This window comes from Diabrotica virgifera, chromosome 1 (assembly GCF_917563875.1).
Source record: "Diabrotica virgifera virgifera chromosome 1, PGI_DIABVI_V3a".
In the NCBI taxonomy this organism is placed as follows: Eukaryota; Metazoa; Arthropoda; class Insecta; order Coleoptera; family Chrysomelidae; genus Diabrotica; species Diabrotica virgifera.
Genome location: NC_065443.1, coordinates 124,922,456 through 124,945,190, shown reverse-complemented (window position 1 = coordinate 124,945,190; position 22,735 = coordinate 124,922,456). Strand labels below are relative to the sequence as shown.

At 34.2% G+C, this 22,735-nt stretch overlaps 1 protein-coding gene across 2 annotated transcripts in view; it reads right to left on the bottom strand.

Moving 5' to 3' along the window:
- The window catches only part of LOC114338791 (transcription factor E2F2-like), a 275,509-nt gene that overhangs the window by 65,163 nt on the left and 187,611 nt on the right, over positions 1–22,735 (bottom strand). For both annotated transcript variants that reach the window (XM_028289414.2, XM_028289406.2), the window contains exon 2: positions 18,855–19,134. In XM_028289414.2, coding sequence (XP_028145215.1) covers positions 18,855–19,051 — 197 coding nt within the window. In that variant the 5' untranslated portion in view covers positions 19,052–19,134. The remainder of the gene's footprint in view (positions 1–18,854; positions 19,135–22,735) is intronic.

Genomic DNA, 22,735 nt, shown 5'->3' with positions numbered 1-22,735 from the left:
CAAACAAACAACAACAACATCCAATTTTGCCGTGAATAAAAAGACAATGAAGGAATTTGACGAAATAGAATGTTCTATTATAGAACATGTTTTGTTTCGTCAGAACAAGTGGGACGCGGTGGAGATGTCGGTCGCGGTCGATGTCGACATCCATGTAAAACAAACACATTGTAATGAATGGAAGCGAACAGAGCAGGTAAGTCGCGATGCCATCCAGGACGTTTACATCGATGCTTTTGAAAATAAAATGAATTTGTTTTACATGGATGTCTACTGCGCGGCCTACAAGGATGCTTCCCTGTGATTGGTCCGTTCGAAGCCAAGTTGTCATTACCTGCGCTATCTGAGTTGATACTTTTTATATAATCCCTTTTTTGTATTCAATTTATTTTTGAATTTCTAAAGCACTTAAATACAGTAAATTTTTGAAATATGAAGAAGGATCTGATTATTTACAGCTGATATTTCATCACTATATCCCTTGACTGACACAACATCGCAAAAGCACAGTCTTTTTGTCATTCAAATTTCATTAAACTACATCACTTGATAATGGTTCTAGCTCGACTGACAGCGCAGGTGATCTCCTTGCTATGTGCTGTCGACATCAACCGCGACTTAACTAGTAGCATCCACCGCGACCTACACCTCCACCTCGACCTACTTGTTCTGTTCTTACCATAATAGTGTATATCAAAGGCTAACTGATTTCAGCACTCTGGTGCCGTAGTATAGGAGCATCTGTAAATATGCAAGCGGGTATAAGGAAATTGCTGGGGTCTTCAACAAAAAACAAGTCACTGGTATACGTAATGACCAAGATGAATTGAGCCCATCAGAAGCAAAACCCTAAATTTTTCGTTTTCTCTTTTTTTTACACAATTTCAAAGTTCAAGTATCTATTAATCTACAGGCATAAGGTTTCAGCTCAAAACCTTCTAAATCCTCTTCAAAATACCACTGAAATTTTAACGTATAATGAAAACCTGCTATGTCCATAGTTTTATGAACAATAAAATACTTCTTTTTCTTAGATATTTTGTATCTTTTCCTATCAAAATGGTTCAATACCTACTTTTAGTGCATTAATTGCACCTAAAAGCAGTTGAAAATGAGCAATATTATGTGGGCTTAGAATCAAAATCTGCTAAATCCAAACTAAACGTACAAATTTCTGAAGATCTAAGGGTCATTGTCATTGAAAAATTTTCGTGCAACTTTTTGTATTCATTGTCATTTCTACCTTTTAATTTCCTTCCCTCTTTCATCATCTGGAATATTCTTTACTTCATGAGCAATGTCCTGCCTATTTTTGTGTTGAGTCGGACAAACTTTGATGTATGGAAACACTGGAACAGAGGAAGTTTTAATTGTGGAACAGGTTAAAAATTTGGAACGTCAGACTACGAAAACGTTCCATGTATTTTGTCGGACAGAACTTCCAATTGATTTGTTACCATTTCATTAAACTCTCATGCAAAATCCAGACTGGTGTTTATCACCAACTGGGCATTTCAATGAGTGGAACACGAAGAACATGTCAAATGACAGGAATCATGTTGGTAAGTAATAGCAGTCTGATTTTTGAATGAGAGTTTAATGAAAGGGTAACAAATCAATTGGATGTTCTGTCCGACAAAATACATGGGACGTTTTCGTAATCTGACGTTCCAAATTTTTAAACTGTTCCACAACTAAAACTTCCCCCGTTCCAGTGTTCTCGTACATCAAAGTTTGTCCTACTAGACACCGTTAAGCTATTAACAAATTTTCAGCTTGCTATTAATCAACTTTTTTTTGGTACGTGGAATCCAGGTCTACAAGATATAATAATAAACAATTTCATTTTTAAACGCTTTTATTTAGTTCAATAGTTTGCATCAAATTTTTAGACGTTAATTTGACTGCGTTTTCTTCAATGCAAATGAATGAAAATTTGCAGACATTTGCATTCGCGGGAACAATTCACGAATAGTCAATAAACATTTTTTTTATGTATATTAATTGTTTAGAAAAACGATTTTAATGGAAAATGCTTAAATTCTCTTGTTTTTTACAATGTAAAAACTTGAAACTTTTACGGATTGTAGCTAATGATATGAACTATACATAATTTCACTTTTTACGTTAATTGTTTACGTAATGCTTCATAAATAAACAATAAAGTTTCAAATTTTTTGCCGATTCCGACTACTTTTCATGTTAGTACATGAGTGTAAGACTAAAGTGTAAAACTAAAAATTAAAAAATAAAAAAATTTGAAAAAAAGGTTTTTAAGAAACGTTTTTCTTTAGTTATGAGTTACTAAAATTAAAAACATAAAAAATCAACGAAAAAACAAAAAATAAAAAAAAATTGAAAAATCTAACACATTCGTGGTGCGAAAACCGTTTATTCGATGAAGACGCGCCACGCTGTTCTTTGACAAATGTGTTAGATTTTTTCAATTTTTTTTTATTTTTTGTTTTTTCGTTGATTTTTTATAATGTTTTTAATTTTAGTCACTCGTAACTAAAGAAAAGCGTTTCTTAAAAAACTTTTTTCATATTTTTTTATTATCTATAAATCATTCTCAGGTGCAATATAAGTGTGAATTATAATCTAGTTATCAAACTCTTGAAAATAAAGTTTTAAAACATAAAAAAATATTTGGGACTTCGAATTAACAAGTATGAGGCGTACAATAAGTTTTGCACAACAAATAATAGAAGGAGACATACTTTTGAGAAAAATCAACTCGATTGTTTTTCGAAGAATTCGCCCTAAGATCACTTTTGCATTAGAACAAACCAATTGTCGAAGCATTTATGCCAGTTCGAAGCATTTATGCCAGATCAAATTGTTCGGATTATCGAACATAATATGTTCAAAATACATACAAAGCTCATAAACATAGTACATTACATACGTTTTAGTTACAAGGAATAAAACACCTGCATAATAAACTTCTGCATAAACAAAACAAAATCCCGCGGTCATATTTTGCTCATATTGTCATATTAAATTCAAAAATTCGGACGCGATCATATTTTTTAATTTTACAATTCTTTTTGCGTTCGGATTACCAGGGTTCGGATTATCGACGCTCTACTGTACTCGGATTTTATATGAGCCATGTGATAGCATTGTCCTAGTGCAAGAAGATGCAACGATTCTGATTTGTTTTTAGAAAAGTTTTGTTCAAAGGATGTGTCATACATTCATTAAATCGTTAAAGTGTGGCTTGGTGCCAATCGACATGTACCTCCTTATAGGCAGAAGTCAAATTATGAGGAATCCAACGACTTTACATCCTTGTCGTTGCAATATGGACATTCAAATTACAATATGACAGACATCAGACATCAAAATTATTTGTATTTGACTCATGCCTATGCCCGATGAAGCACGAATCTCATGATAGGTGACTTCATGGATTTTCACAACAGCTATGACTTTGTGAATCAGTCGGATCCCAATTTGTAGGAATTGGTATTCTGTAACTCATCTCGACCTCTAGGGCCGGTTGTTCGAACGCTAATCAACAATGATCACTATCAAATATTTAATTACTGTCAAAACTGTCAATGTCAACTTTGGTTGGGTTGCTAAAAACATAATTGATTACAATTCTGAGACTATAATCAATTAATATAACAATAATTATTAACATAATTGATAATAAATCTCATAATTTTAATTAATTATGTTTTCAGCAACCCAAACAAAGTTGACATTGACAGTTTGGTGACAGTAATTAAATATTTGATAATGATAATTGTTGATTAGCGTTCGAACAACCGGTCCCTAGTATCGGAACGTTGGGTAGAAATTGATTTCGACTTGACAAGCCCTGTCGAGATCACATTTCGACATCGTAATTGGTCTTGACGCTTGCGCATTGGCATTATTATTGTTATTTTGACGTTTATTTGTTAAATTTGTTAGCGATTTTAGTCTGTGTTGTTATTTATTTAAATATTATTTATATAATATATATTTCATTTTATATACCAATAATTATACAGCATCAAGGTTAGTAGAAATCATTAAACATTTTAAGAATTGTTACTCTAATTAATTTACTAGTAGAATGTGTAGATTTGAACGTATCTAGTGTGTTTCAAACGAAATACAAATTTTTTTCTTAGGGAAAAAACTTACTTGTATCGCGCAATAATATTTTATGTTCAGAGATAAAGTCTACTAATAGGTATTCTTTTTCTCATGAGCATCTTTCAGTGTGTCAGTTTTTCGATTTCTTTCTAACGCATTAAATTGTATGTGACAGAAAAAAAGGCACGTCTGTGATTAGAGACATTTATAACATTTATTCTAGTTGTCGATAGATGGCACTATAATGGAAAAAAATTATTTACGAATTATATAATATATTTACGAATATAATCTGTACAGTTTATAAGACTATACAAATCAAAGAAAATACCATTTTATAAATGCAATAAACACAAATTGATTTGTTTTTATGCCAAATTGCAAATAAAATGTGACAACTGTCAGATTTAACTAAAATGTCATGTTAGAATAAATGTTATAAATGTTTTTTTTTTTTTGTTATGCTTTATTTAACAATCAGAATACATTAGCATCCTATAAGTTAAAGTGTTGGCTTGGGAGCTGGGCCCCTCATTGGCGTGAAGGGACTCCCTCCAATGAAGGAGTCCTAGATAGTCTTCATGTCAGCTGGCCATAATCTCTTCAACCTTCTGGCAATTGGAGCTTGTACTAGCGGCTGTAATACTGCGTTGGGGTGTGTTTCCATTTTCACGTGGTGTTTGTTGTACCTATCTTTAATGACATCTGTGATGAATGGAACCTTCAGATCTTCATGTAATGTTAAATTCGACACGAACCAAGGTGCATCTGTGATCATGCGTAGTATTTTTGACTGGCTCCTTTGGATGATAGCAATATTAGATTTGCTTGCACATCCCCAGACTTCGATACCATACATCCATATTGGTTTGATTATGGTGTTGTATATCAGCAGTTTATTTTCCAAACTTAGTTTTGATTTTCTACCTATCAACCAGTAGAGTTCTTTGACTTTCATGTCTATTTGTTTTCTCTTCTTTGTTATGTGCACTTTCCAAGTAAGTTTAGAGTCTAGATGTATGCCGAGATATTTGGAAGAGTTGTTTTTAACAATAATTTTGTTATTTATGTATAGTGATGGACACTGATCTTTTCTTGTAGTAAAGTTGACATGGACGGATTTAGCCTCATTTATCTTAATTTTCCATTTTCTTACCCAATTTTCTAGGTTTGCTAAGTCATTTTGTAGGATGTTGGAAGCTTCTACTGGATCTTGGTGAATTGCTAAGATGACGGTGTCATCCGCAAAGGTTCCTATGACAGTGTGTGGAGACGTAGGAATATCTGATGTGAATAATACATATAGAATGGGACCCAGGACACTGCCTTGCGGAACTCCGGCCTTGATTGGGAATTTTTGCGAATATTCATCATTCACTTTTACAAGAAACTGTCTGTCGTGAAGATATGATTCGAGCAGTCGATAGAAGGATAGTGGAAAGATTTTAGATATTTTGTATAAAAGTCCATCATGCCAAACCTTGTCAAAGGCTTGGCTAACATCCAAGAATACTGAGGGACAGTATTGTTTTTGTTCTATTGCTAAATTTATTGAATGTGTTATTCTGTGTATTTGCTGAACTGTTGAGTGGCCTTGTCGAAAACCAAATTGGTGTGATGGAATCCAATCCTCAGGGAGTACTTCCTTATTTATTCTTTGAAGTATGAGTCTTTCTAGTAGTTTTGACATAACTGGCAATAAGCTGATTGGCCGATAAGATGAAACTTCGTTTGGGTTTTTGCCTGCCTTCAGTATTAAAATTATTTCTGCTGTTTTGAGTTGCGTCGGCCAGTAGTTTAGTCTCAGGATAGCATTGAAAATGTACATCATGAGTATGACTCCTCTGCGTGGCAGTTCTTTTAACATTTTGGAGGTTATTTTATCGATCCCTGGAGATTTTCTTGGATTTAGGAAGTTTAGTTCATTTTGAACTTCCTTTACAGAAAGTTGTTTGGTTGCGGGTATGTTGTTTGGGATATTTGAGAGATGTCTAGCTATTTCGTCATCAACTACATCACAGTTCGGTGTGAATACATTGGATAAGTATGCACCAAATAGTGAAGTCTTTTCTTTATCGCTTCTTGCCCATATTGCTGCAGGATTGCTGGAGTCACGTACAGGAGAATTCTGCATTTGAGGCTTGTTTTTGAATTTGCATGGTTTCCAGATGGAGTTATCACTTCGGTTAAGACCCTTCAAATATTCATTAAATGAACTTTCACGCAGTTCTTTAATTTTTGCTTTTAGTCGACTACTGGCTCGGTTGTACACTGTTCTGTCAACAGGGGCTTGCGTGCGTTGTAATCTAGCTCTTGCTTTTCGTTTTAGAGCTATGAGTTCCTTCACTTCTTTAGGTACAGAAATGTCTTTCTTTTGGATAGTGGGACGAGGAGTGGCTTGTTGTACTGATTCTATTAGGAGGTCATTAAAAGTTGTGATCGCCCCTTCGACTTCATTGGGTTCCTTTAGTCTGATGTCGAGTTTTACTTTTTCTTCAATTCTGGTACGATATTCTTCCCATTTGGTTTTCTTATTATGTAGTCTTGTGGGAGTTTTTCTATGTAACGCTGCTGTTCCTATTGAAGCTATTATCGGAGAGTGGTCAGAAGAAAGATCATAGCTTGGTATTACGTCTAAGTAAGGAGCTGGTAACCCATTTGTCACAAAAAAGTCAAGCAAGTCAGGAGTTTTAGCAGGATCAGTTGGCCAGTAAGTTGGAGTTCCTGTTGACAGGTATGCGTAATGCTTCTCTTGAATCACTGATGCCAATTCTCTACCTTTGGTTGTTGTAAGCCTAGACCCCCATAAAATGTGTTTGCTATTGTAATCACCGCCCGCAATAAATTTGGATCCTAGTGTATCGAAAAAATCACTGAAATGTTCCTTTTTTATGTTGTGTCGTGGTGGACAGTAGACAGCGGCAACTTTTAGATTATATGAGTCCATGCAGACGTTGACAGTTGTGGCTTGTAGAAAATTTTCAGCATATTTTGGCATTTCATGGTGCTTTATTGTGTTCTTTATTAGGATAGCAGTACCAGCATGTGCAGTGTTGTCTGGGTGATTGCTGTGATATGTTGTGTAATGTGGAATGTAAAAGTAGGATCTGTCAGTGAAGTGTGTTTCGCTGATGAGAAGCAGGTCTATGGAATTGTGTTTTAGAAATATTTCAACTTCTTGTTTGTGATGTAGAATGCCGTTGGCATTCCACAGTGCTATTTTAATAAACTTAATGAATTTTATTTATTAACGTAGTAAGCATATTCATCACCATGGTGTTTTGATGAATAAGTTGCTGAAACATGGCTTTGAATTCATCTAAGAATCTATGTAGCATATCTGTTGTGGTGTCACATTGATTCTGCTGAGTATAATTGTTGGATGCTACATTTGCATAGGTCACATTATTTCTTACCGGCGTTGTTGTTGGCTTGGTGGTAAGATTAGGATGGGCATTTGGGCAACCCTGACTGCTGACTGGCTGTACATTTTGCCTATTATTTTGATTATTAGGGCGTCTCATTATGTTGTGATAGTAGCTACAACCTTTATAGTTGGCTGTATGGGCACCTCCACAAAGTGCACATGTTGCTGGAGTGTTCCTTGTTTTTGTGCAGGTTGATGTACTATGGGCTCCCCCACACTTAACGCAGACAAAAGGTTTATAACAGTAACCCTTGGTGTGTCCATATTGTTGGCATCGCGTGCATTGAGCTGGTCCATAGTTAGGTTTTGGAGGTTCTACCTGTATGATTAAATTTTGCATTTTTTGTATTTTATATACGTCTTTGTTATTTACCGCAGGCTCTAAATCCACAAAGAACAGATTAAGAGGCTCCTTAGTTCTTTTGTCCTTGGCATTGAGAATATTTCTGACTTGATGGCCTTTTGCGTTGAGTTCTTTCACTATTTCTTTTGTATCCATAGTGTGGTGAAGGTGTCTGATCACTACTCGGAATGCACGTTCTTCTTTGAGTTGGTATGTGTGGTGTACAATTTTTTTCTCACGCATATACGTTACTAGATGCCTGTAAGACTCAACAGTATCACTAATTATTTTAATTGTATTATCTGCAAGTGTTTTTGTACTGTAGTGCACATCATCAATGGCATCTCTTAAACTTAGTATCATTTTCTGGTAATCTGTTACTCCGTACACAAATATTGGAGGAGGTTTTATAGTTTTAGCTTCGGTGATATCTATTTGTTGGTCTGTTTGACTCTCTTCTACAGTTTCTTCTACAGGAAGCTGACTATATCTATTGCTTATATCTATGTCGGAGTTTTGTGAGTTGCTTCTTCTGATCTTCCTTCTTTTTGTATTCGTTACTTGTTGCCATTCGTTCTCGTTGGCTGCGTGTTGTTCCAGCTCCTCATCGTCACTTGTAGAGGACAATCTGTGATAATATTTCTGACTGGTTGATGGTATATGTTGTGATTTTTGGATCATTGGTACCTGATGTATGTAATTTTGTTGATTAATTGGTACCTGCTGAGTGGAATTTGTTTGAGAAGCATCAAAATGGTGTTGAGATAAACAAGAATTATTATTATTCAATGCTGCTTGAGTTATTGGTTGAGAAATAATAAATTGTTGTACTTGCATATTTGTATCTGCTACACCCTGTATGTTGGTTTGCGAAACTGGCTGGCTATAAGAATCTCCAGGTCCATTACTAGCTGGTAACACATTCATGTTTTTATTTCACTTAAATTAGCACTGGGTTCAAAAACTCATTAAATGTCAATGTAAATGAAAATAAATATTTCATTAATTGTTTTTAAATTGTAGGTATCGGTTTTTAACAAAAATTCCGGTTCGAAATTTTTATCGTGGCGTACGTTGCTTGATGATTAAGGCAATACATCCGCACAGCACGAGAGGCGATTCGGTACTGATTATAAATGTGCATTATTCTTATTCTCATGAGCATCTTTCAGTACGTCACAGATTTTCGATTTCTTTCTAACGCATTAAATTGTATGTGACAGAAAAAAGGCACGTCTAAGATTACAGATATTTATAACATTTATTCTAGTTGTCGCTAGATGGCGCTATTATCGAAAAAAAAATATTTACGAATTATATAATATATCTACGAATATAGCCTGTACAATTTATAAGACTATGCAACTCAAGGAAAATACCATTTTATAAATGCAATAAACACAATTGATTTGTTTTTATGCCAAATTGCAAATAAAATGTGACAACAGTCAGATTTAACTAAAATGTCATGATAGAATAAATGTTATAAATGTGTATTATTCTTTTTCTCATGAGCATCTTTCACTGCGTCACAGTTTTTCGATTTCTTTCTAACGCATTAAATTGTATGTCACAAAAAAAGGCACGTCTGTGATTAGAGACATTTATAACATTTATTCTAGTTGTCGATAGATGGCGCTATAATCGAAAAAAATTTATTTACGATTTATATAATATATCTACGAATATAATCTGTACAATTTATAAGACTATACAAATCAAAGAAAATACCATTTTATAAATGCAATAACACAATTGATTTGTTTTTATGCCAAATTGCAAATAAAATGTGACAACTGTCAGATTTAAGTAAAATGTCATGTTAGAATAAAATGTTATAAATGTGTATTATTATTTTTCTCATGAGCATCTTTCAGTGCGTCACAGTTTTTCGATTTCTTTATAACGCATTAAATTGTGACAGAAAAAAGGCACGTCTGTGATTCTTCTTCTTCAAGTGCCATCTTCGTTCCGAAGGTTGGCGATCATCAGGGCTATACGTATTTTCGAAACTGCTGACCGAAACCATTCGTTGTTGCTACAGCTATACCATTCCCGTAGATTCTTTAGCCAGGAGTTTCGTCTTCTTCCTATGGACTTTTTTCCTGCTATCTTCCCCTGCATAATTATTCGAAGCAGTTAATATCTTTCGCCTCTACGTCTGCGATTACAGACATTTATAACATTTATTTTAGTTGTCGATAGATGGCGCTATAACCGAAAAAAATTATTTACGAATTATATAATATATCTACGAATATAATCTACAATTTATAAGACTATACAAATCCAAGAAAATACCATTTTATAAATGCAATAAACACAATTGATTTGTTTTTATGCCAAATTGCAAATAAAATGTGACAACTCTCAGATTAAACTAAAATGTCATGTTAGAATAAATGCGTATTATCACGGACTTACCTTTTTTTCTATCATTTGTGACGCATTGAAAAATGCCCATGAGAAAAAGCATATTACGGACTTACCTTTTTTTCTATCATTTGTGACGCACTGAAAAATGCTCATGAAAAGGACTTTATGTACTTTAAATGCTCAGCAGCAATCGGTGTTCCACTTGCCATTGTTTATTCTTGTTGTGTCGAATTTCTCAAACTTAACTAAAACCATCCAAAACAAACCAACAGTTCTTCTTTTTTGATGAATTCTTCGCACAAAACACTTATTTCACTTTGCAGTGCGGTGTTGCCACTTCCTCCTGAGCGCGTCGAATAGAAGTTGGCGTTTTCGATTTACACTGATTACGATGTGAGTTACCGAATGCCAATCCACACACGAAAACGACGCGATATATATCCAACATTCCGATTTCGGGTAATTACGATTCGTCTTGGTCATTTCTATTCGATTTGTTCAAAGTTACAAAACAGGGCTGAATAACACGTAAACTTGTATACTGTTTCGGCATGACTCATAGCTCGAGTCAAACGCCGTTACCTACCTATTACGTAGTAGTGATGTTGAAAAAGTAACTATTCGTTACAAAGTACTCGTTACTTACGAATACCGAAAGTAACGATTACTATATAGAGGCAAATCGTTACTTTGATTACTCTGATTACTTCGTTACTTCGTACCAATCGTAAAAGAGCGAGTACCTATTTGAGTATTGCATCTACAATCGGTTGATATCGGAATCGGACCGGTACTCCACGAGTGTTTGGTATCAATACAGTTAACTAAAATTATATAGATATAGATATATCTTTATTTCCAAACAGGTAACCTAATATACAAATAATAATAATATAATTATAAAACGGGATAATTGCATCTGAAAATAAGTTCTTAAATTAGCAATTTGTTGGATAAACGGGATAATACCCGAAGGTTGGCTGTATACCATCTAGTTACATAAAATTAACATGAAGTAAAACTCCCTAGTGTAGTTGGTATATTTAATAAAAATTCTAAATTTTTTTTTAAAAATCCAAACGGATTACGTTCAAAACGTTTTCGAACTTATCAGTCCATCATCAGTGAACTCTCTGTCCTTGCTAAATAGCCACAATGCCAAACACTGGTCAAGATGTATGTTCTAACTACATGGTGGCTATTTAGCAAGGACAGAGAGTTCACTGATGATGGACTGATAAGTCCGAAAACGTTTTGAACGTAATCCGTTTGGATTTTTAAAATTTTTTTAGAATTTTTATTAAATATACCAACTACACTAGGGAGTTATACTTCATGTTAATTTTATTTTTTTAAATAATATAATTATTTATATTATTAATTAATTATATTAATTATTTTATTTATTTATTAATTATTTTAATTATTTAATTATTAATTATATTAATTATATTTATATAATTATTTATATTATAATAATATTATTTATGAAGGGCGAAGGCTATGGAGAGTTTTACAGGATTACAGGGCGCTGAGAAGTAGCTGAAACAGAGGGAGGTAAATCATTTAACAAAGCGTGCACCCAGAAACAGATGTCTATACGGTAAAATACGATTTGTCGAGGTAGATAATTCACAGATGTTTGTTCTTTTGAAAATAAAAATGCAACACATTAGATCAGCGATACTCAACCTTTTCCTTTCCTGGGCCACATAGTACCTATTGCCACAGCTTCCGGGCCGCAATCAAGATGAAGTAGTATACAGGGTGTTTCATAGGGAAAGGGAAATACTTGAATGGCGAATAGAGGTAAATGAGGCGGTTCTAGACATACTAAATTTATTGCTCCACCGACTTTATAACCACCCAACTACTAACCACAAGAAAAAATCAGATCCGGATTAAACAAAATTATAAATCCATTCTGACCTTGAAACACCATCCTGTATATTGAAATTTTCAAAACCAAAAATTTCGATATAATTTCAAAATTAATGTAGCAATTAATGAGCAATAAAACTTAGTTTTTGGTGCTCTTTTCAAATGTGCAGACGAATTTTGAAAATTGTAATATACAGGGTGTTGTTTCAAGGTCACAATTATTTTTATTATTATTTTTTTGTTAATCCGGACTTGAATTTTTCTTGTGATTACTAAATGGGTCGTTGCAATGTAGTAAATAAATATTGATTATTTTTAAAATGAGTATTTATTTATTAACTTTAATAATGTATTATTAAAAGTTAATAATACCCTGCTATTTAATAAGAGTTTTTAAAAATTTCAATATAATTTAAAATTAGTCATTAAATTGTCTGCCTCACGCCCAAACACGCCTCAAACACATTGGCACACTATCAAATAATTTCAAAAACACGTGAAATTTGACAAATAATTTGATCACAGGGCCCTTTAGTTAGCCTTCGGGCCGCATAAAAAACGCTAGAGGGCCGCAGGTTGAGTATCACTGCATTAGATTTTAATAATAAATACGCACTATTCTTATCAGGCCTAGAAAAAAAAAATACCTAGCTTAGATTGACCGGAAAAAATGTAGAAATGATAATATTTCTAGACTATGATCATCAACTTTAAGTTTACATGTAGATATGGCATTGTTTTTATTAGACCAGGGCATTTAACACTAAAAGCACAGGAATAAATCTATTTTTAAATAGGGTCTACCCCAAAATCCCGACGGCCAAAATCCCGTCAGCCACAATCCCGACGGCCAAAATCCCGGCACGCCAGAATCCCGACAGGCCAAAATCCCGACAGGCCAGAATCCCGACAGGTTTGATAAGTTTCTTTTTAACATATAATTACATTTAGTTCTTGTTTTTTTGTTTATGGCCATCTGTTTTTTATTTTTTGTTACTAAACAAAAGTATTTTGTATTAAAAGTATTAAACAAAACTCTTATTTTTACTTATGCGAGGATTGTTGCATGTCGAGATTTTGGCCTGTCTTGATTCTGGCGTGTCGGGATTCTGGCGTGTCGGTGTTTTGGCCGTCGGGATTTTGGCTGTCGGGATTTTGGGCGGCACCGCTCCGAAGCAACTGGGTGCCCAGGGTTACTGATAAGGCATGATACTACGACAACCAGAGATAAATCCACGCGCTTGAATAATCCTGTCTCTCTCTCTTCTACGCCTACGTCACTGACCGACAAACGCCAAGCCAAATGTTCGATTTTTAACTTGGGTTTGTTATTTTTATGCAGTTTGCGAAAGTTTTCGGAAAGCATAAAGCTGTATTTTCGGGATAAAATTCTTAAATATAATTAGAAATAGTCATTACTGCTCTTTCAGCATGGTATTATTGTTAGTATTAAATCTTTACGACTACTCTTTCTAGATTTAAAAAAAAGATTTCAACATCAATTATGTAACAACATATAATTTAAATCAAGATTGCTTAGAAGGGCTATTCTCAGTAATATGTGCGATTGGAGGTTTACATGATCATCCGTCTCCTTTGCAATTTAAATACCGTCTTCGTAATTTTATTATGGGTCGGAACGATGAAGTTATTTCACTCTCAGCCCAGCTAATATAAGTAACCTACCAGAAACAACAAACATGTCGCTTCAATCCATGAAAGCAGGAAGCTCTTTAAATCTTAATTGTTACAACAATGACGTAGTAGATTCAATGATGATAACCGAACCACTATTTAGTCAATTAAATCTTCCAGTAACCTCAGAAAATGAACACCATCAAACAGATTTTGAAATGGAAGAGTTGTATCATGATGGACTAGAAAATTTAGCTGGTTTCATAGCTTTCAAGCTACGACATGAAGAGAGTTTAAGCAGTTCTACAAATAGTAACACTTCTTCCTCTTGGGTAAATCATCTCTCAGAAGGGGGTTAGGTGAAGCCTTCAGAAATATTACTTACGAACTGTCGTGAACTAGAAAATATTTTTTGCCAATTAAATGGGGACACTATTAAAGTTGGCATCAAAAATTATCAAAAATCTTTATTGGAAAGAATCAGTTCATGTTAAAATATCTGGTGATGTGAAAAAACTATTTTTTAGATGTGGATGTATTTTCCAATGCGAGTTTTGAACCAAAAGTTTAAAGAAAAGTCTAAAATACAAAAAAGAAAATTGCAAAAATCGTTAACTAAAATGAATCAAATGTAATATTGTTTTTGTTTTGTTTTTTTGTTTTTTTTTTCGTTGTTTTTTTTTGGGGCCGAGGGATGTGCTCTTTTTCTAGTCGGCGTAAAGCTGAGCGGCAAAAGAACTAATCTCAGGGGATGAGTTTTGCTTGGAGAGTCTTAGGACTTTGCACCTCCTTAAACCATCTCAAGACCGCTGGGTACTCCCAACATTGATTGGGGTGTGTAATCTTTGATTGCACCCTTCTCGTGGTGGCCCTGTTGAAACTAACCTTAGCGGATCTAGACTACATAGATAGTCGATAAACAATCCCTGCGGTAATATGCAGATAGATAAGGTTATACCTGGAGAATAGGATAGTAATATCAACTCTAGTTAAAGCAACCATCAAAGTAAGAGTAGGTGGAGGCTGTTCACAAGGAGGAGTTCTGTCACCTCTACTTTGAGCAACCTTGGTAGATGATCTCAAAAATCTCTCCACAGAAGACTTTTTTGTCTAGGATACACTGACGATATATCAATCGTCATCAGGGGGCAGGTTTGGCCAACTGGTGTCTGGGAGAATGTAAGCAGCCCCAAATATAGTTGACGACCGGTGTAAATAAGATAGACTGATAGTCAATGCTCAGAAAACAAATCGCCAACTGCACCCAAAGGACAGCACTAGAAGGCTTAAAACTACCGGTGCTGGGAGAAACAGAGATTTCATTTGCAAAAAAAAACAAAATACCTTGGGGTTTATACTAATCATAGGCTGAAATGGAATACTCACATCCTGAAAACCACACAGAAAGCTACTATGTCCTTGGGCAAATGTAGAAGAATGTGCGGTGAGAATTGGGGCTTATTGGACCTTTTAAAAAGGGCCAGACTAAAAAATGTAATCTAGAATTAGAGGACCACAATAGATCTGAAAAGGTAGCAGTGGAATAGGCTAAACGGCCACCTCTTTAAATCCATCTAAATCTATCTACTTGATTTTGTTTTTGTAATTGTAATTCTTTTTTAAAACTTTAGTTTTTTTATTATTTGTTAACACGTTCAACGCCATGGGGGTCACCGGTGACCTCCGCAACATAGCATTATACAAAGTTGTTTTCTGTGCCGTCGGTCACTCGTTTCGTTAATATTATGTATAGAAATGACCGTCAAGGCGCTGTAGAATAGATCTTTTGAATGGGACAAATCTACCTACATAAGTAAAAAAGATATAGAACGATTTTTGAATTTTTATATCACGTTATTGAAAATCTTGTCTGTTATAAATATTTATGGAAAGTAATGAAATAACTAAAATAAACTAGTTCTAACTAATTAGAAATTTAACAATAAACAATAAAATATTAAAATGAAGAAAATAATTTTTAGAGAAATGTTGAAAATTTTCAAAATGAGATTATATATATCTGTGCACCTTATTGAAACATGGCAAACATAAATGGGGATTACCTTCACACTGCATGCAAAAACTGTTCACCTTTTTTGTTTTATTTTTAGCTAGTTTTCTGCCCACTTGTACCACATTAAGCTTATAACACTGAACACAATGACGTCTTGAATCTCTAACTTTCCCTGGTTTCGTTCCCAATTCATGCTTGATTCTTGTTGGTCGTGACGTTCTTGCTTCAGGTTCGTCTTCTTTTCTGGAACTGGTGAGATAGTCAACTAGAGCTCTTCTAAAATCTACAATTGACATACAGTTTTTTGTTGTTTCACTGTACATAATAGAGGCATTTACAACAGCAGTATTTAACAATAATTCAATTGCCAGTTTCTTGTACCATTTGACCGTTTTTCTTAGTGGGGATGAATATGAAGTCATTTGGTCGCTCATATCAACAGCAGATTTAGATTTATTATAATCTAGAACCATCTTTGGTTTTTTAATTACCTTGCCTCTTTTTCTAATCGTAGAAAATTTATTTGAATGTTTAGTGGATAACATTAAGACATCTCGTTTATCCTTCCATTTCATGACAGTGATTCCATCTTCATTTTCCTGTGCAATACTTTCTCCGCGACGAAGTTTAGTTTCCACAACTTTTTTTGGCAACCCTCTCCTATTTTTTCTAACTGTTCCAACCAGATGGGTATCATTATTTAATAATTCGTATGCTAACTCTAAACTAGTGTACCAATTGTCAGTTGCCATTGTGTGACCTTTGTGCAGTAAATCCTTACACAATGATAATACCACATTGGTTGGCGTATTATTTACTGCATCATTATTTTTTCCACAATATAATTGCAGCTTGTAGGTGTATCCAGGAATCGTGCACAGTTTGAATAGTTTAAAACCGTATTTGTGTCGTTTCTGTTTATTATACTGACGTCCAATAAAACGTCCTCTAAAGGGCACCATACTTTCATCTACACATAAATCTTCTTTAGGAGAGTAATATTGCTTGAATTTAAAATTTAATTCATCTATAAGCCCCCTTATTTTGCCAATACGATCTGCAGGGTCTGTAGTTTGGTTGTCAGAGAAGTGAAGAAATTGTAGAATTAACTCAAACCTATTCCTACTCATAATTGTTCCAGGAAATTGTTGTCCCATAATTTTGTCTTTACTCCAATAGAAATTAATTTTTGGCAGCTTTACCAATCCCATAAATAGAAGAAGGCCAAAAAAACGTTTAATTTCATATTTGTCAGTTGGTATCCAAGAATGTGAACGAGCTTGCGGTTTATTATCTTTTTCTAAGATAGATTGTGTCGCAAATAAATTTGTTTCATTTGCTATTTTTTCAAAAAGATTTTCAGTAACCAAAAGCATATAAAAATCTTCAGGAGGGGCTTGCATCAACACGGTCGAATATGGATGATTTAACCCAATTAATTCTGTAAATGGTAGTATTGAACGTTGACGTCCCATCGGCTCGAACCATTTGCGTGAAGAACTTGTTTGGTTTATATCATTGATTGCAACATCATTATTTAACAAATCAGGCTCGCTTTCAGAATCAGAAGTAATAATTCGTCGCTTCCGACATTTGGACACATGCAAAACTTCATTTTCAGAGTCATCTTCTTCATATGAGATATCTCCCTTACGTTTACGATTGTTAGAGAGCTCTTCTTCTTTGATATTATTAACACTTGCTGCCAGTAAATCAAATCGTTCAATATCTGCTTCACTTATAAAAAAATCGTCTACATTACCAAAAATATCTGCAAAACTTTGATCTTCATTGTTCACCTCTATAGTGTGGAATTTTGTCCACAAAATAATAGGAACACAAAATAATACAGAACAAAGAACCAAAAAAACACTGTTACTGCATCCACTTGAAGATTGCAAGAACTGACCTGTTGTTTCTTGTTAGAACCGCATGGTCACTAGCAGCCCAGAGGGGCGGGAATTGCTGAGAGTGGGATGACCGACATTGTGACCGGCGCGGCGTGGTACAACTGAAAAGTTAATTTCTATTCAATAGCGCCGCGGAGGGCACCGGTGACCTCAATGTGTTTTTTTATATTTATGACTAAAAAATTCGCTCAAAACTAAAAATAAATATTATATCTATTTTGAACACATAATATCAGATATATATACAAAAATTTTTTTTTTTAATTTTTTATCCATTTACCCATGGCGTTTAACGTGTTAATAAACCATCTTTTATTTGACGCGGTTTATTTAAAGTTTTCTGCATGTCAAAAAACCTCTTAAATTTTTGCAGTGAAAAAACTATTACGTTTTTTAGTACAGTACCTACATAATATATTGTATTATTTTACTGGTATGATTATAATAATTCATCAAAGTATAAATTAAACAGTGTAACAGAACAGACGAACGGCAATTTCAGTTATTTAATAACACGAGAATGTATAAAACCGTATAAAACCGTATGCTTTCCCATAAGTCTCCGTACAAGTTTGTCGGGCGCTGACGTCATGCGGCACCGGTTAAAAGTTGTTCTCGAAGTGGCTTTATCTCTGGTTGTCGTAGTATCATGCTGCTAAGGTACGTCATCTACAGATTCGAGGGTTTGTTTTTGGCACTTAATTGATGCAAACAGATTACTCGAGATTACTGATATTGTGGAGCAGCACTGACCGAGCAATAATTAACAACATTTAATAACAAAATCATAAAACACCATAAAATACCCGAAGAATGGAGAACACGCGAACTAATTCTACTATTCAAAAAGGAAAAAAGAAAAGAAGAAATTTTCTTCTTTTTTCTTTTTTTTTTATCTTATACGAAATACTAAGAAATGCGATTCTCGATGATGCGGTACTCAAATACAAAAATAATTATAATCAAAATATCCTACTAATACAAAATATGTACTGAGAAATGCGATTCTCCATATGATTACCGGTACTCAAACACAAAAGTAACAAAAGTAATCAAAGTAACGAATACTGTAAATGATTACTTTATACAAAAGTAACAATTTGTAACGATTACTCGAAAGTAACTATAATCAACATCACTATTACTTAGGGTATTAGGGTTATTAAAACCTACCTTTTTACAGCCGGTGCTTGTGATGGAACCACTGACGACATGATCTGGTTGATGGGAGTGGCCCCATATCCATGATCCAGTAGATGAGGACTAGGCGTCTGTTCCGACTTGATGATGGTCATGTCGGGAGTGGAACTCATCGGAATAGACCTGTAGGCCCCACGGGGGCTCTCGCTAGTCCTGATTGTACGAGGCATGGTGCTCTGATTTGTGGATTTGGTTTTTTTATTTCTTGGTCATTTTTATTTTGAGATATTTTGTGTAGCTAGTTAGTTTGAATCTGAAAAAAAAACAAGAATAATAATAATACGCATATAAAATGCAATTTCGAAATATAATGATGAAACAATAATTTTCTTTAATCTATTTGTTAGAATAGAGTCATCAAAAAATAGTAATTTACTAACGCCATGAAAGCACTTTATTTATATGGAATATTTATGTTCAATATGATTGGGTGCTTAATAATCCTTCTATCTCTAATGAGATATTTATGGTTTTACATTATTAATTTAAGTCCGTTAAGGCATATACGTTTAATAGTATGGTATAGTTAGACCCAAACCCAGACATCCAAAGTGAAAGTTATCCTCCAACACCAAATTGTTCTATATGGTGCACATAATGTTCAGAAAAAAGTCACACCATTTTGAGCGTCGGGTTTGGGGGGGGGGGGGAATCTGCAAATTCGTAGTTTTTTACGTTTTTCGTCAATATTTCTAAAACTAAGCGGTTTAACATGAACAACCCCCTACACAAAAAAAATTGTTCTACATTAAATTTGAAATAAAAAAGGCCCGATGCATAACCCTTCTAAAATGAACGGTTCCAAAGTTACGGAGGTAGTATAGTATAATTGGTCCAAAAAAAGGCCTAACCCAGACATCCAAAGTAAAAGTTTTCCTTCAACACCAAATTGTTCTATATGGTCCACATATTGTTCAGTAAAAAGTTGCACCATTTTGAGCGTCCGGTTTGGGGGGGAGATGGGGGAGAAGTCGGTAAATTAGTAGTTTTTTTACGTTTTTCGTCAATATTTCTAAAACTATGCTTTAGCGTAAGGAATGTTCTATAGCAGCGGTTCTCAATCTGTGGTACATGTACCACTGGTGGTACACAATCATTATGTAAGGCTTGATAATAAATATAATCTAAAAATATAGGTGGTACCAAAAATAATAAAAAGAGCTGTAGGTGGTACATGCCTAAAAAAGATTGAGAACCGCTGTTCTATAGAAAAATGTTCTACATAAAATTTAAAACAAAAAAGGTTTTATCCATAATTGTTATAAAATCAACGGTTCCAGAGTTACGGAGGGTGAAAAGTGGAGGTTTTCCATGCTTTTTATATTTACCGATTTCTCTCCCCTCTTCTCCGCAAACCCGACGCTCAAAATGGTGTGACTTTTTTCTGAACATTATGTGGACTATATAGAACAATTTGGTGTTGGAGGATAACTTTCACTTTGGATGTCTGGGTTTTTGGTAGAGTTATATCATAAATAATATTGCCCAAAAAATATAAAAAGGAACCGTTGATTTTATGACAATTATGTATAGAACATTTTTTGTTTTAAATTTCATGTAGAACATTTCTGTATATATCATTGTTTACGCTAAAGCATAGTTTTAGAAATATTGACGAAAAGCGTAAAAAAACTACTAATTTACCGGTTTCTCTCCCATCTCCCTCCCAAACCGGACGCTCAAAATGGTGTAACTTTTTACTGAACAATATGTGGACCATATAGAACATTTTGGTGTTTGAGGAAAACTTTTACTTTGGATGTTTGGGTTAGGCCTTTTTTTGGACCAGTTATACTATACTACCTCCGTAACTTTGGAACCATTCATCTTAGAAAGATTATGCATAGGGCCTTTTTTATTTCAAATTTAATGTAGAACAATTTTGTATAGAGGGTTGTTCATGCTAAACCGCATAGTTTTAGAAATATTGGCGAAAAACTTATTTCTCCCCCCCCCCCTCTCCCCCCAAACCCGACGCTCAAAATGGTGTGACTCTTTTCTGGTTATGCCATCTTTTGGATCAACTATACTATATTACTATAACAAATATTTTTGTAAAATTTAATTAAACGGTTAGTTGCAAAAGACCGAATAACAACAGTAGTGGTTACAAAATTTTCTACATTGTGAATAGTAGAGGTATCTACCTGTTTGGTGAAATGATCCATTGTTTATATAATTTCATATCTCCAACAATAGCACCCTGCTGAGCTAAATATTAATGAGTCTCTTAGATACCTGGTACGGGTATAGCATTTTTTAAGACATAGGTACTCCTCTATTGAGGTTGGCGATCAATATGGCAAATTTCTCTCTGTTCTGGGTTTGATGAATTGTCAAGACATACTTACTGCTACACAATATCACAATGATATTTAGTTATTTCTTAGGGCCGGTTGTTCGAACGCTAATCAAAAATACAATCAACTGATCATTATCAAATATTTAATTACTGTCACCAACTGTCAATGTCAACTTTGTTTGGGTTTTTTTTTCTTTTCCTTTTATGGCCTTTGGGAACTACGCCCATTTAGCCAGCAACACTTCTTGAATTCGACGCCTCACCATACACCAAGACCATTACGAATCCACGAATCCATTACAAAAACAATCCAGGGTAGGTAAGGGAAAAAAAAACTTTTCGCACCCAGATCGTTCAGGGTGACTAACCACATACTAAGTAGGGATACGGGGTATTATTAATTTACACGACTAATTTTATAATTTAAAGTTTCAATTTACGCGACTTAACATAATTTAGCAGAATCCTAAAGATTGACGGTTTGTTCAAAGCAAGTAATATAAGTTCATCAGATTATATGGGGGATAAATGTTTTCTTGCAATAACTTGCATTTTTTTGGGTTGCTGAAAACATAATTGATTACAATTATGAGATTTATTAATCAATTATGTTAATAATTGTTATGTTAATTAATATGTAACGTTACAAACGTCACATCTTTGATATTTTATTTTTAAATAAATATTTTATTTTCTTTAATATTTCATTAACAATAATTTTCTTCTATTTGTTTTACCAGTTTTCTTCGCTAAAAACTCGTTGGCGCCCTCTTTTATTATCCTCTTTTAATATCCGCTTTTATTATCCCCTTTTATTATCCTCTTTTATTATCTTCTATTTACTATATCTCTTTCCATCTAAAATCTAAATCATCATACTGAACGTACCCTGTGTATTCTTACTCCTGTGTTTTTCAATACGGAACATGCCCGCCACTGCCTATGTCGCACTGTCATGAAAGTGACACTTCATCCCTACTCGTTGTCATTTCAATTCTCCAAATGGCGGTGTGGTAATCTTATAAAAGGCATGTAATGTGAAAAATAAATCATTTTTATTCAAATCATCTTTCTCTTGGGGTAAGAAATTATTTTTTTTTCTTGTAGTTACATTTCTAAATCTTACAGTTTTTCTAATATTTTTTATATCTAACCTCCAATGTCAGACCATGTGTTCTGATATTTTAGTTTTAAATATTTCTTTCTAATTTATATGTATGCACGTTTAGTAATAAAATTTTAACTATTCTCCTCATCTAAATTCCATTTAATTTACCCTTGCCATCTGCTATTTGGCAAAGGTACAATTTGGTTATTAACTTCTTGATTGTTGATATGTGTGTTTTTATCTTATAGTTTTTGCATAGAAATCAACCTTTCTCCCTTCGGGAGCTTCAAACCATCCACACCGGTGATGGAACTAAGGCTGACACAATGGAGACCAACAACTAGACTGCAACAACTACCACCTACAGCTGCAGGGACCTAGGGCCACAACATCTGCCCAGGTCCACAAGAAGTCTACAGCAGTACCATTCGACGTCAAGAAGTT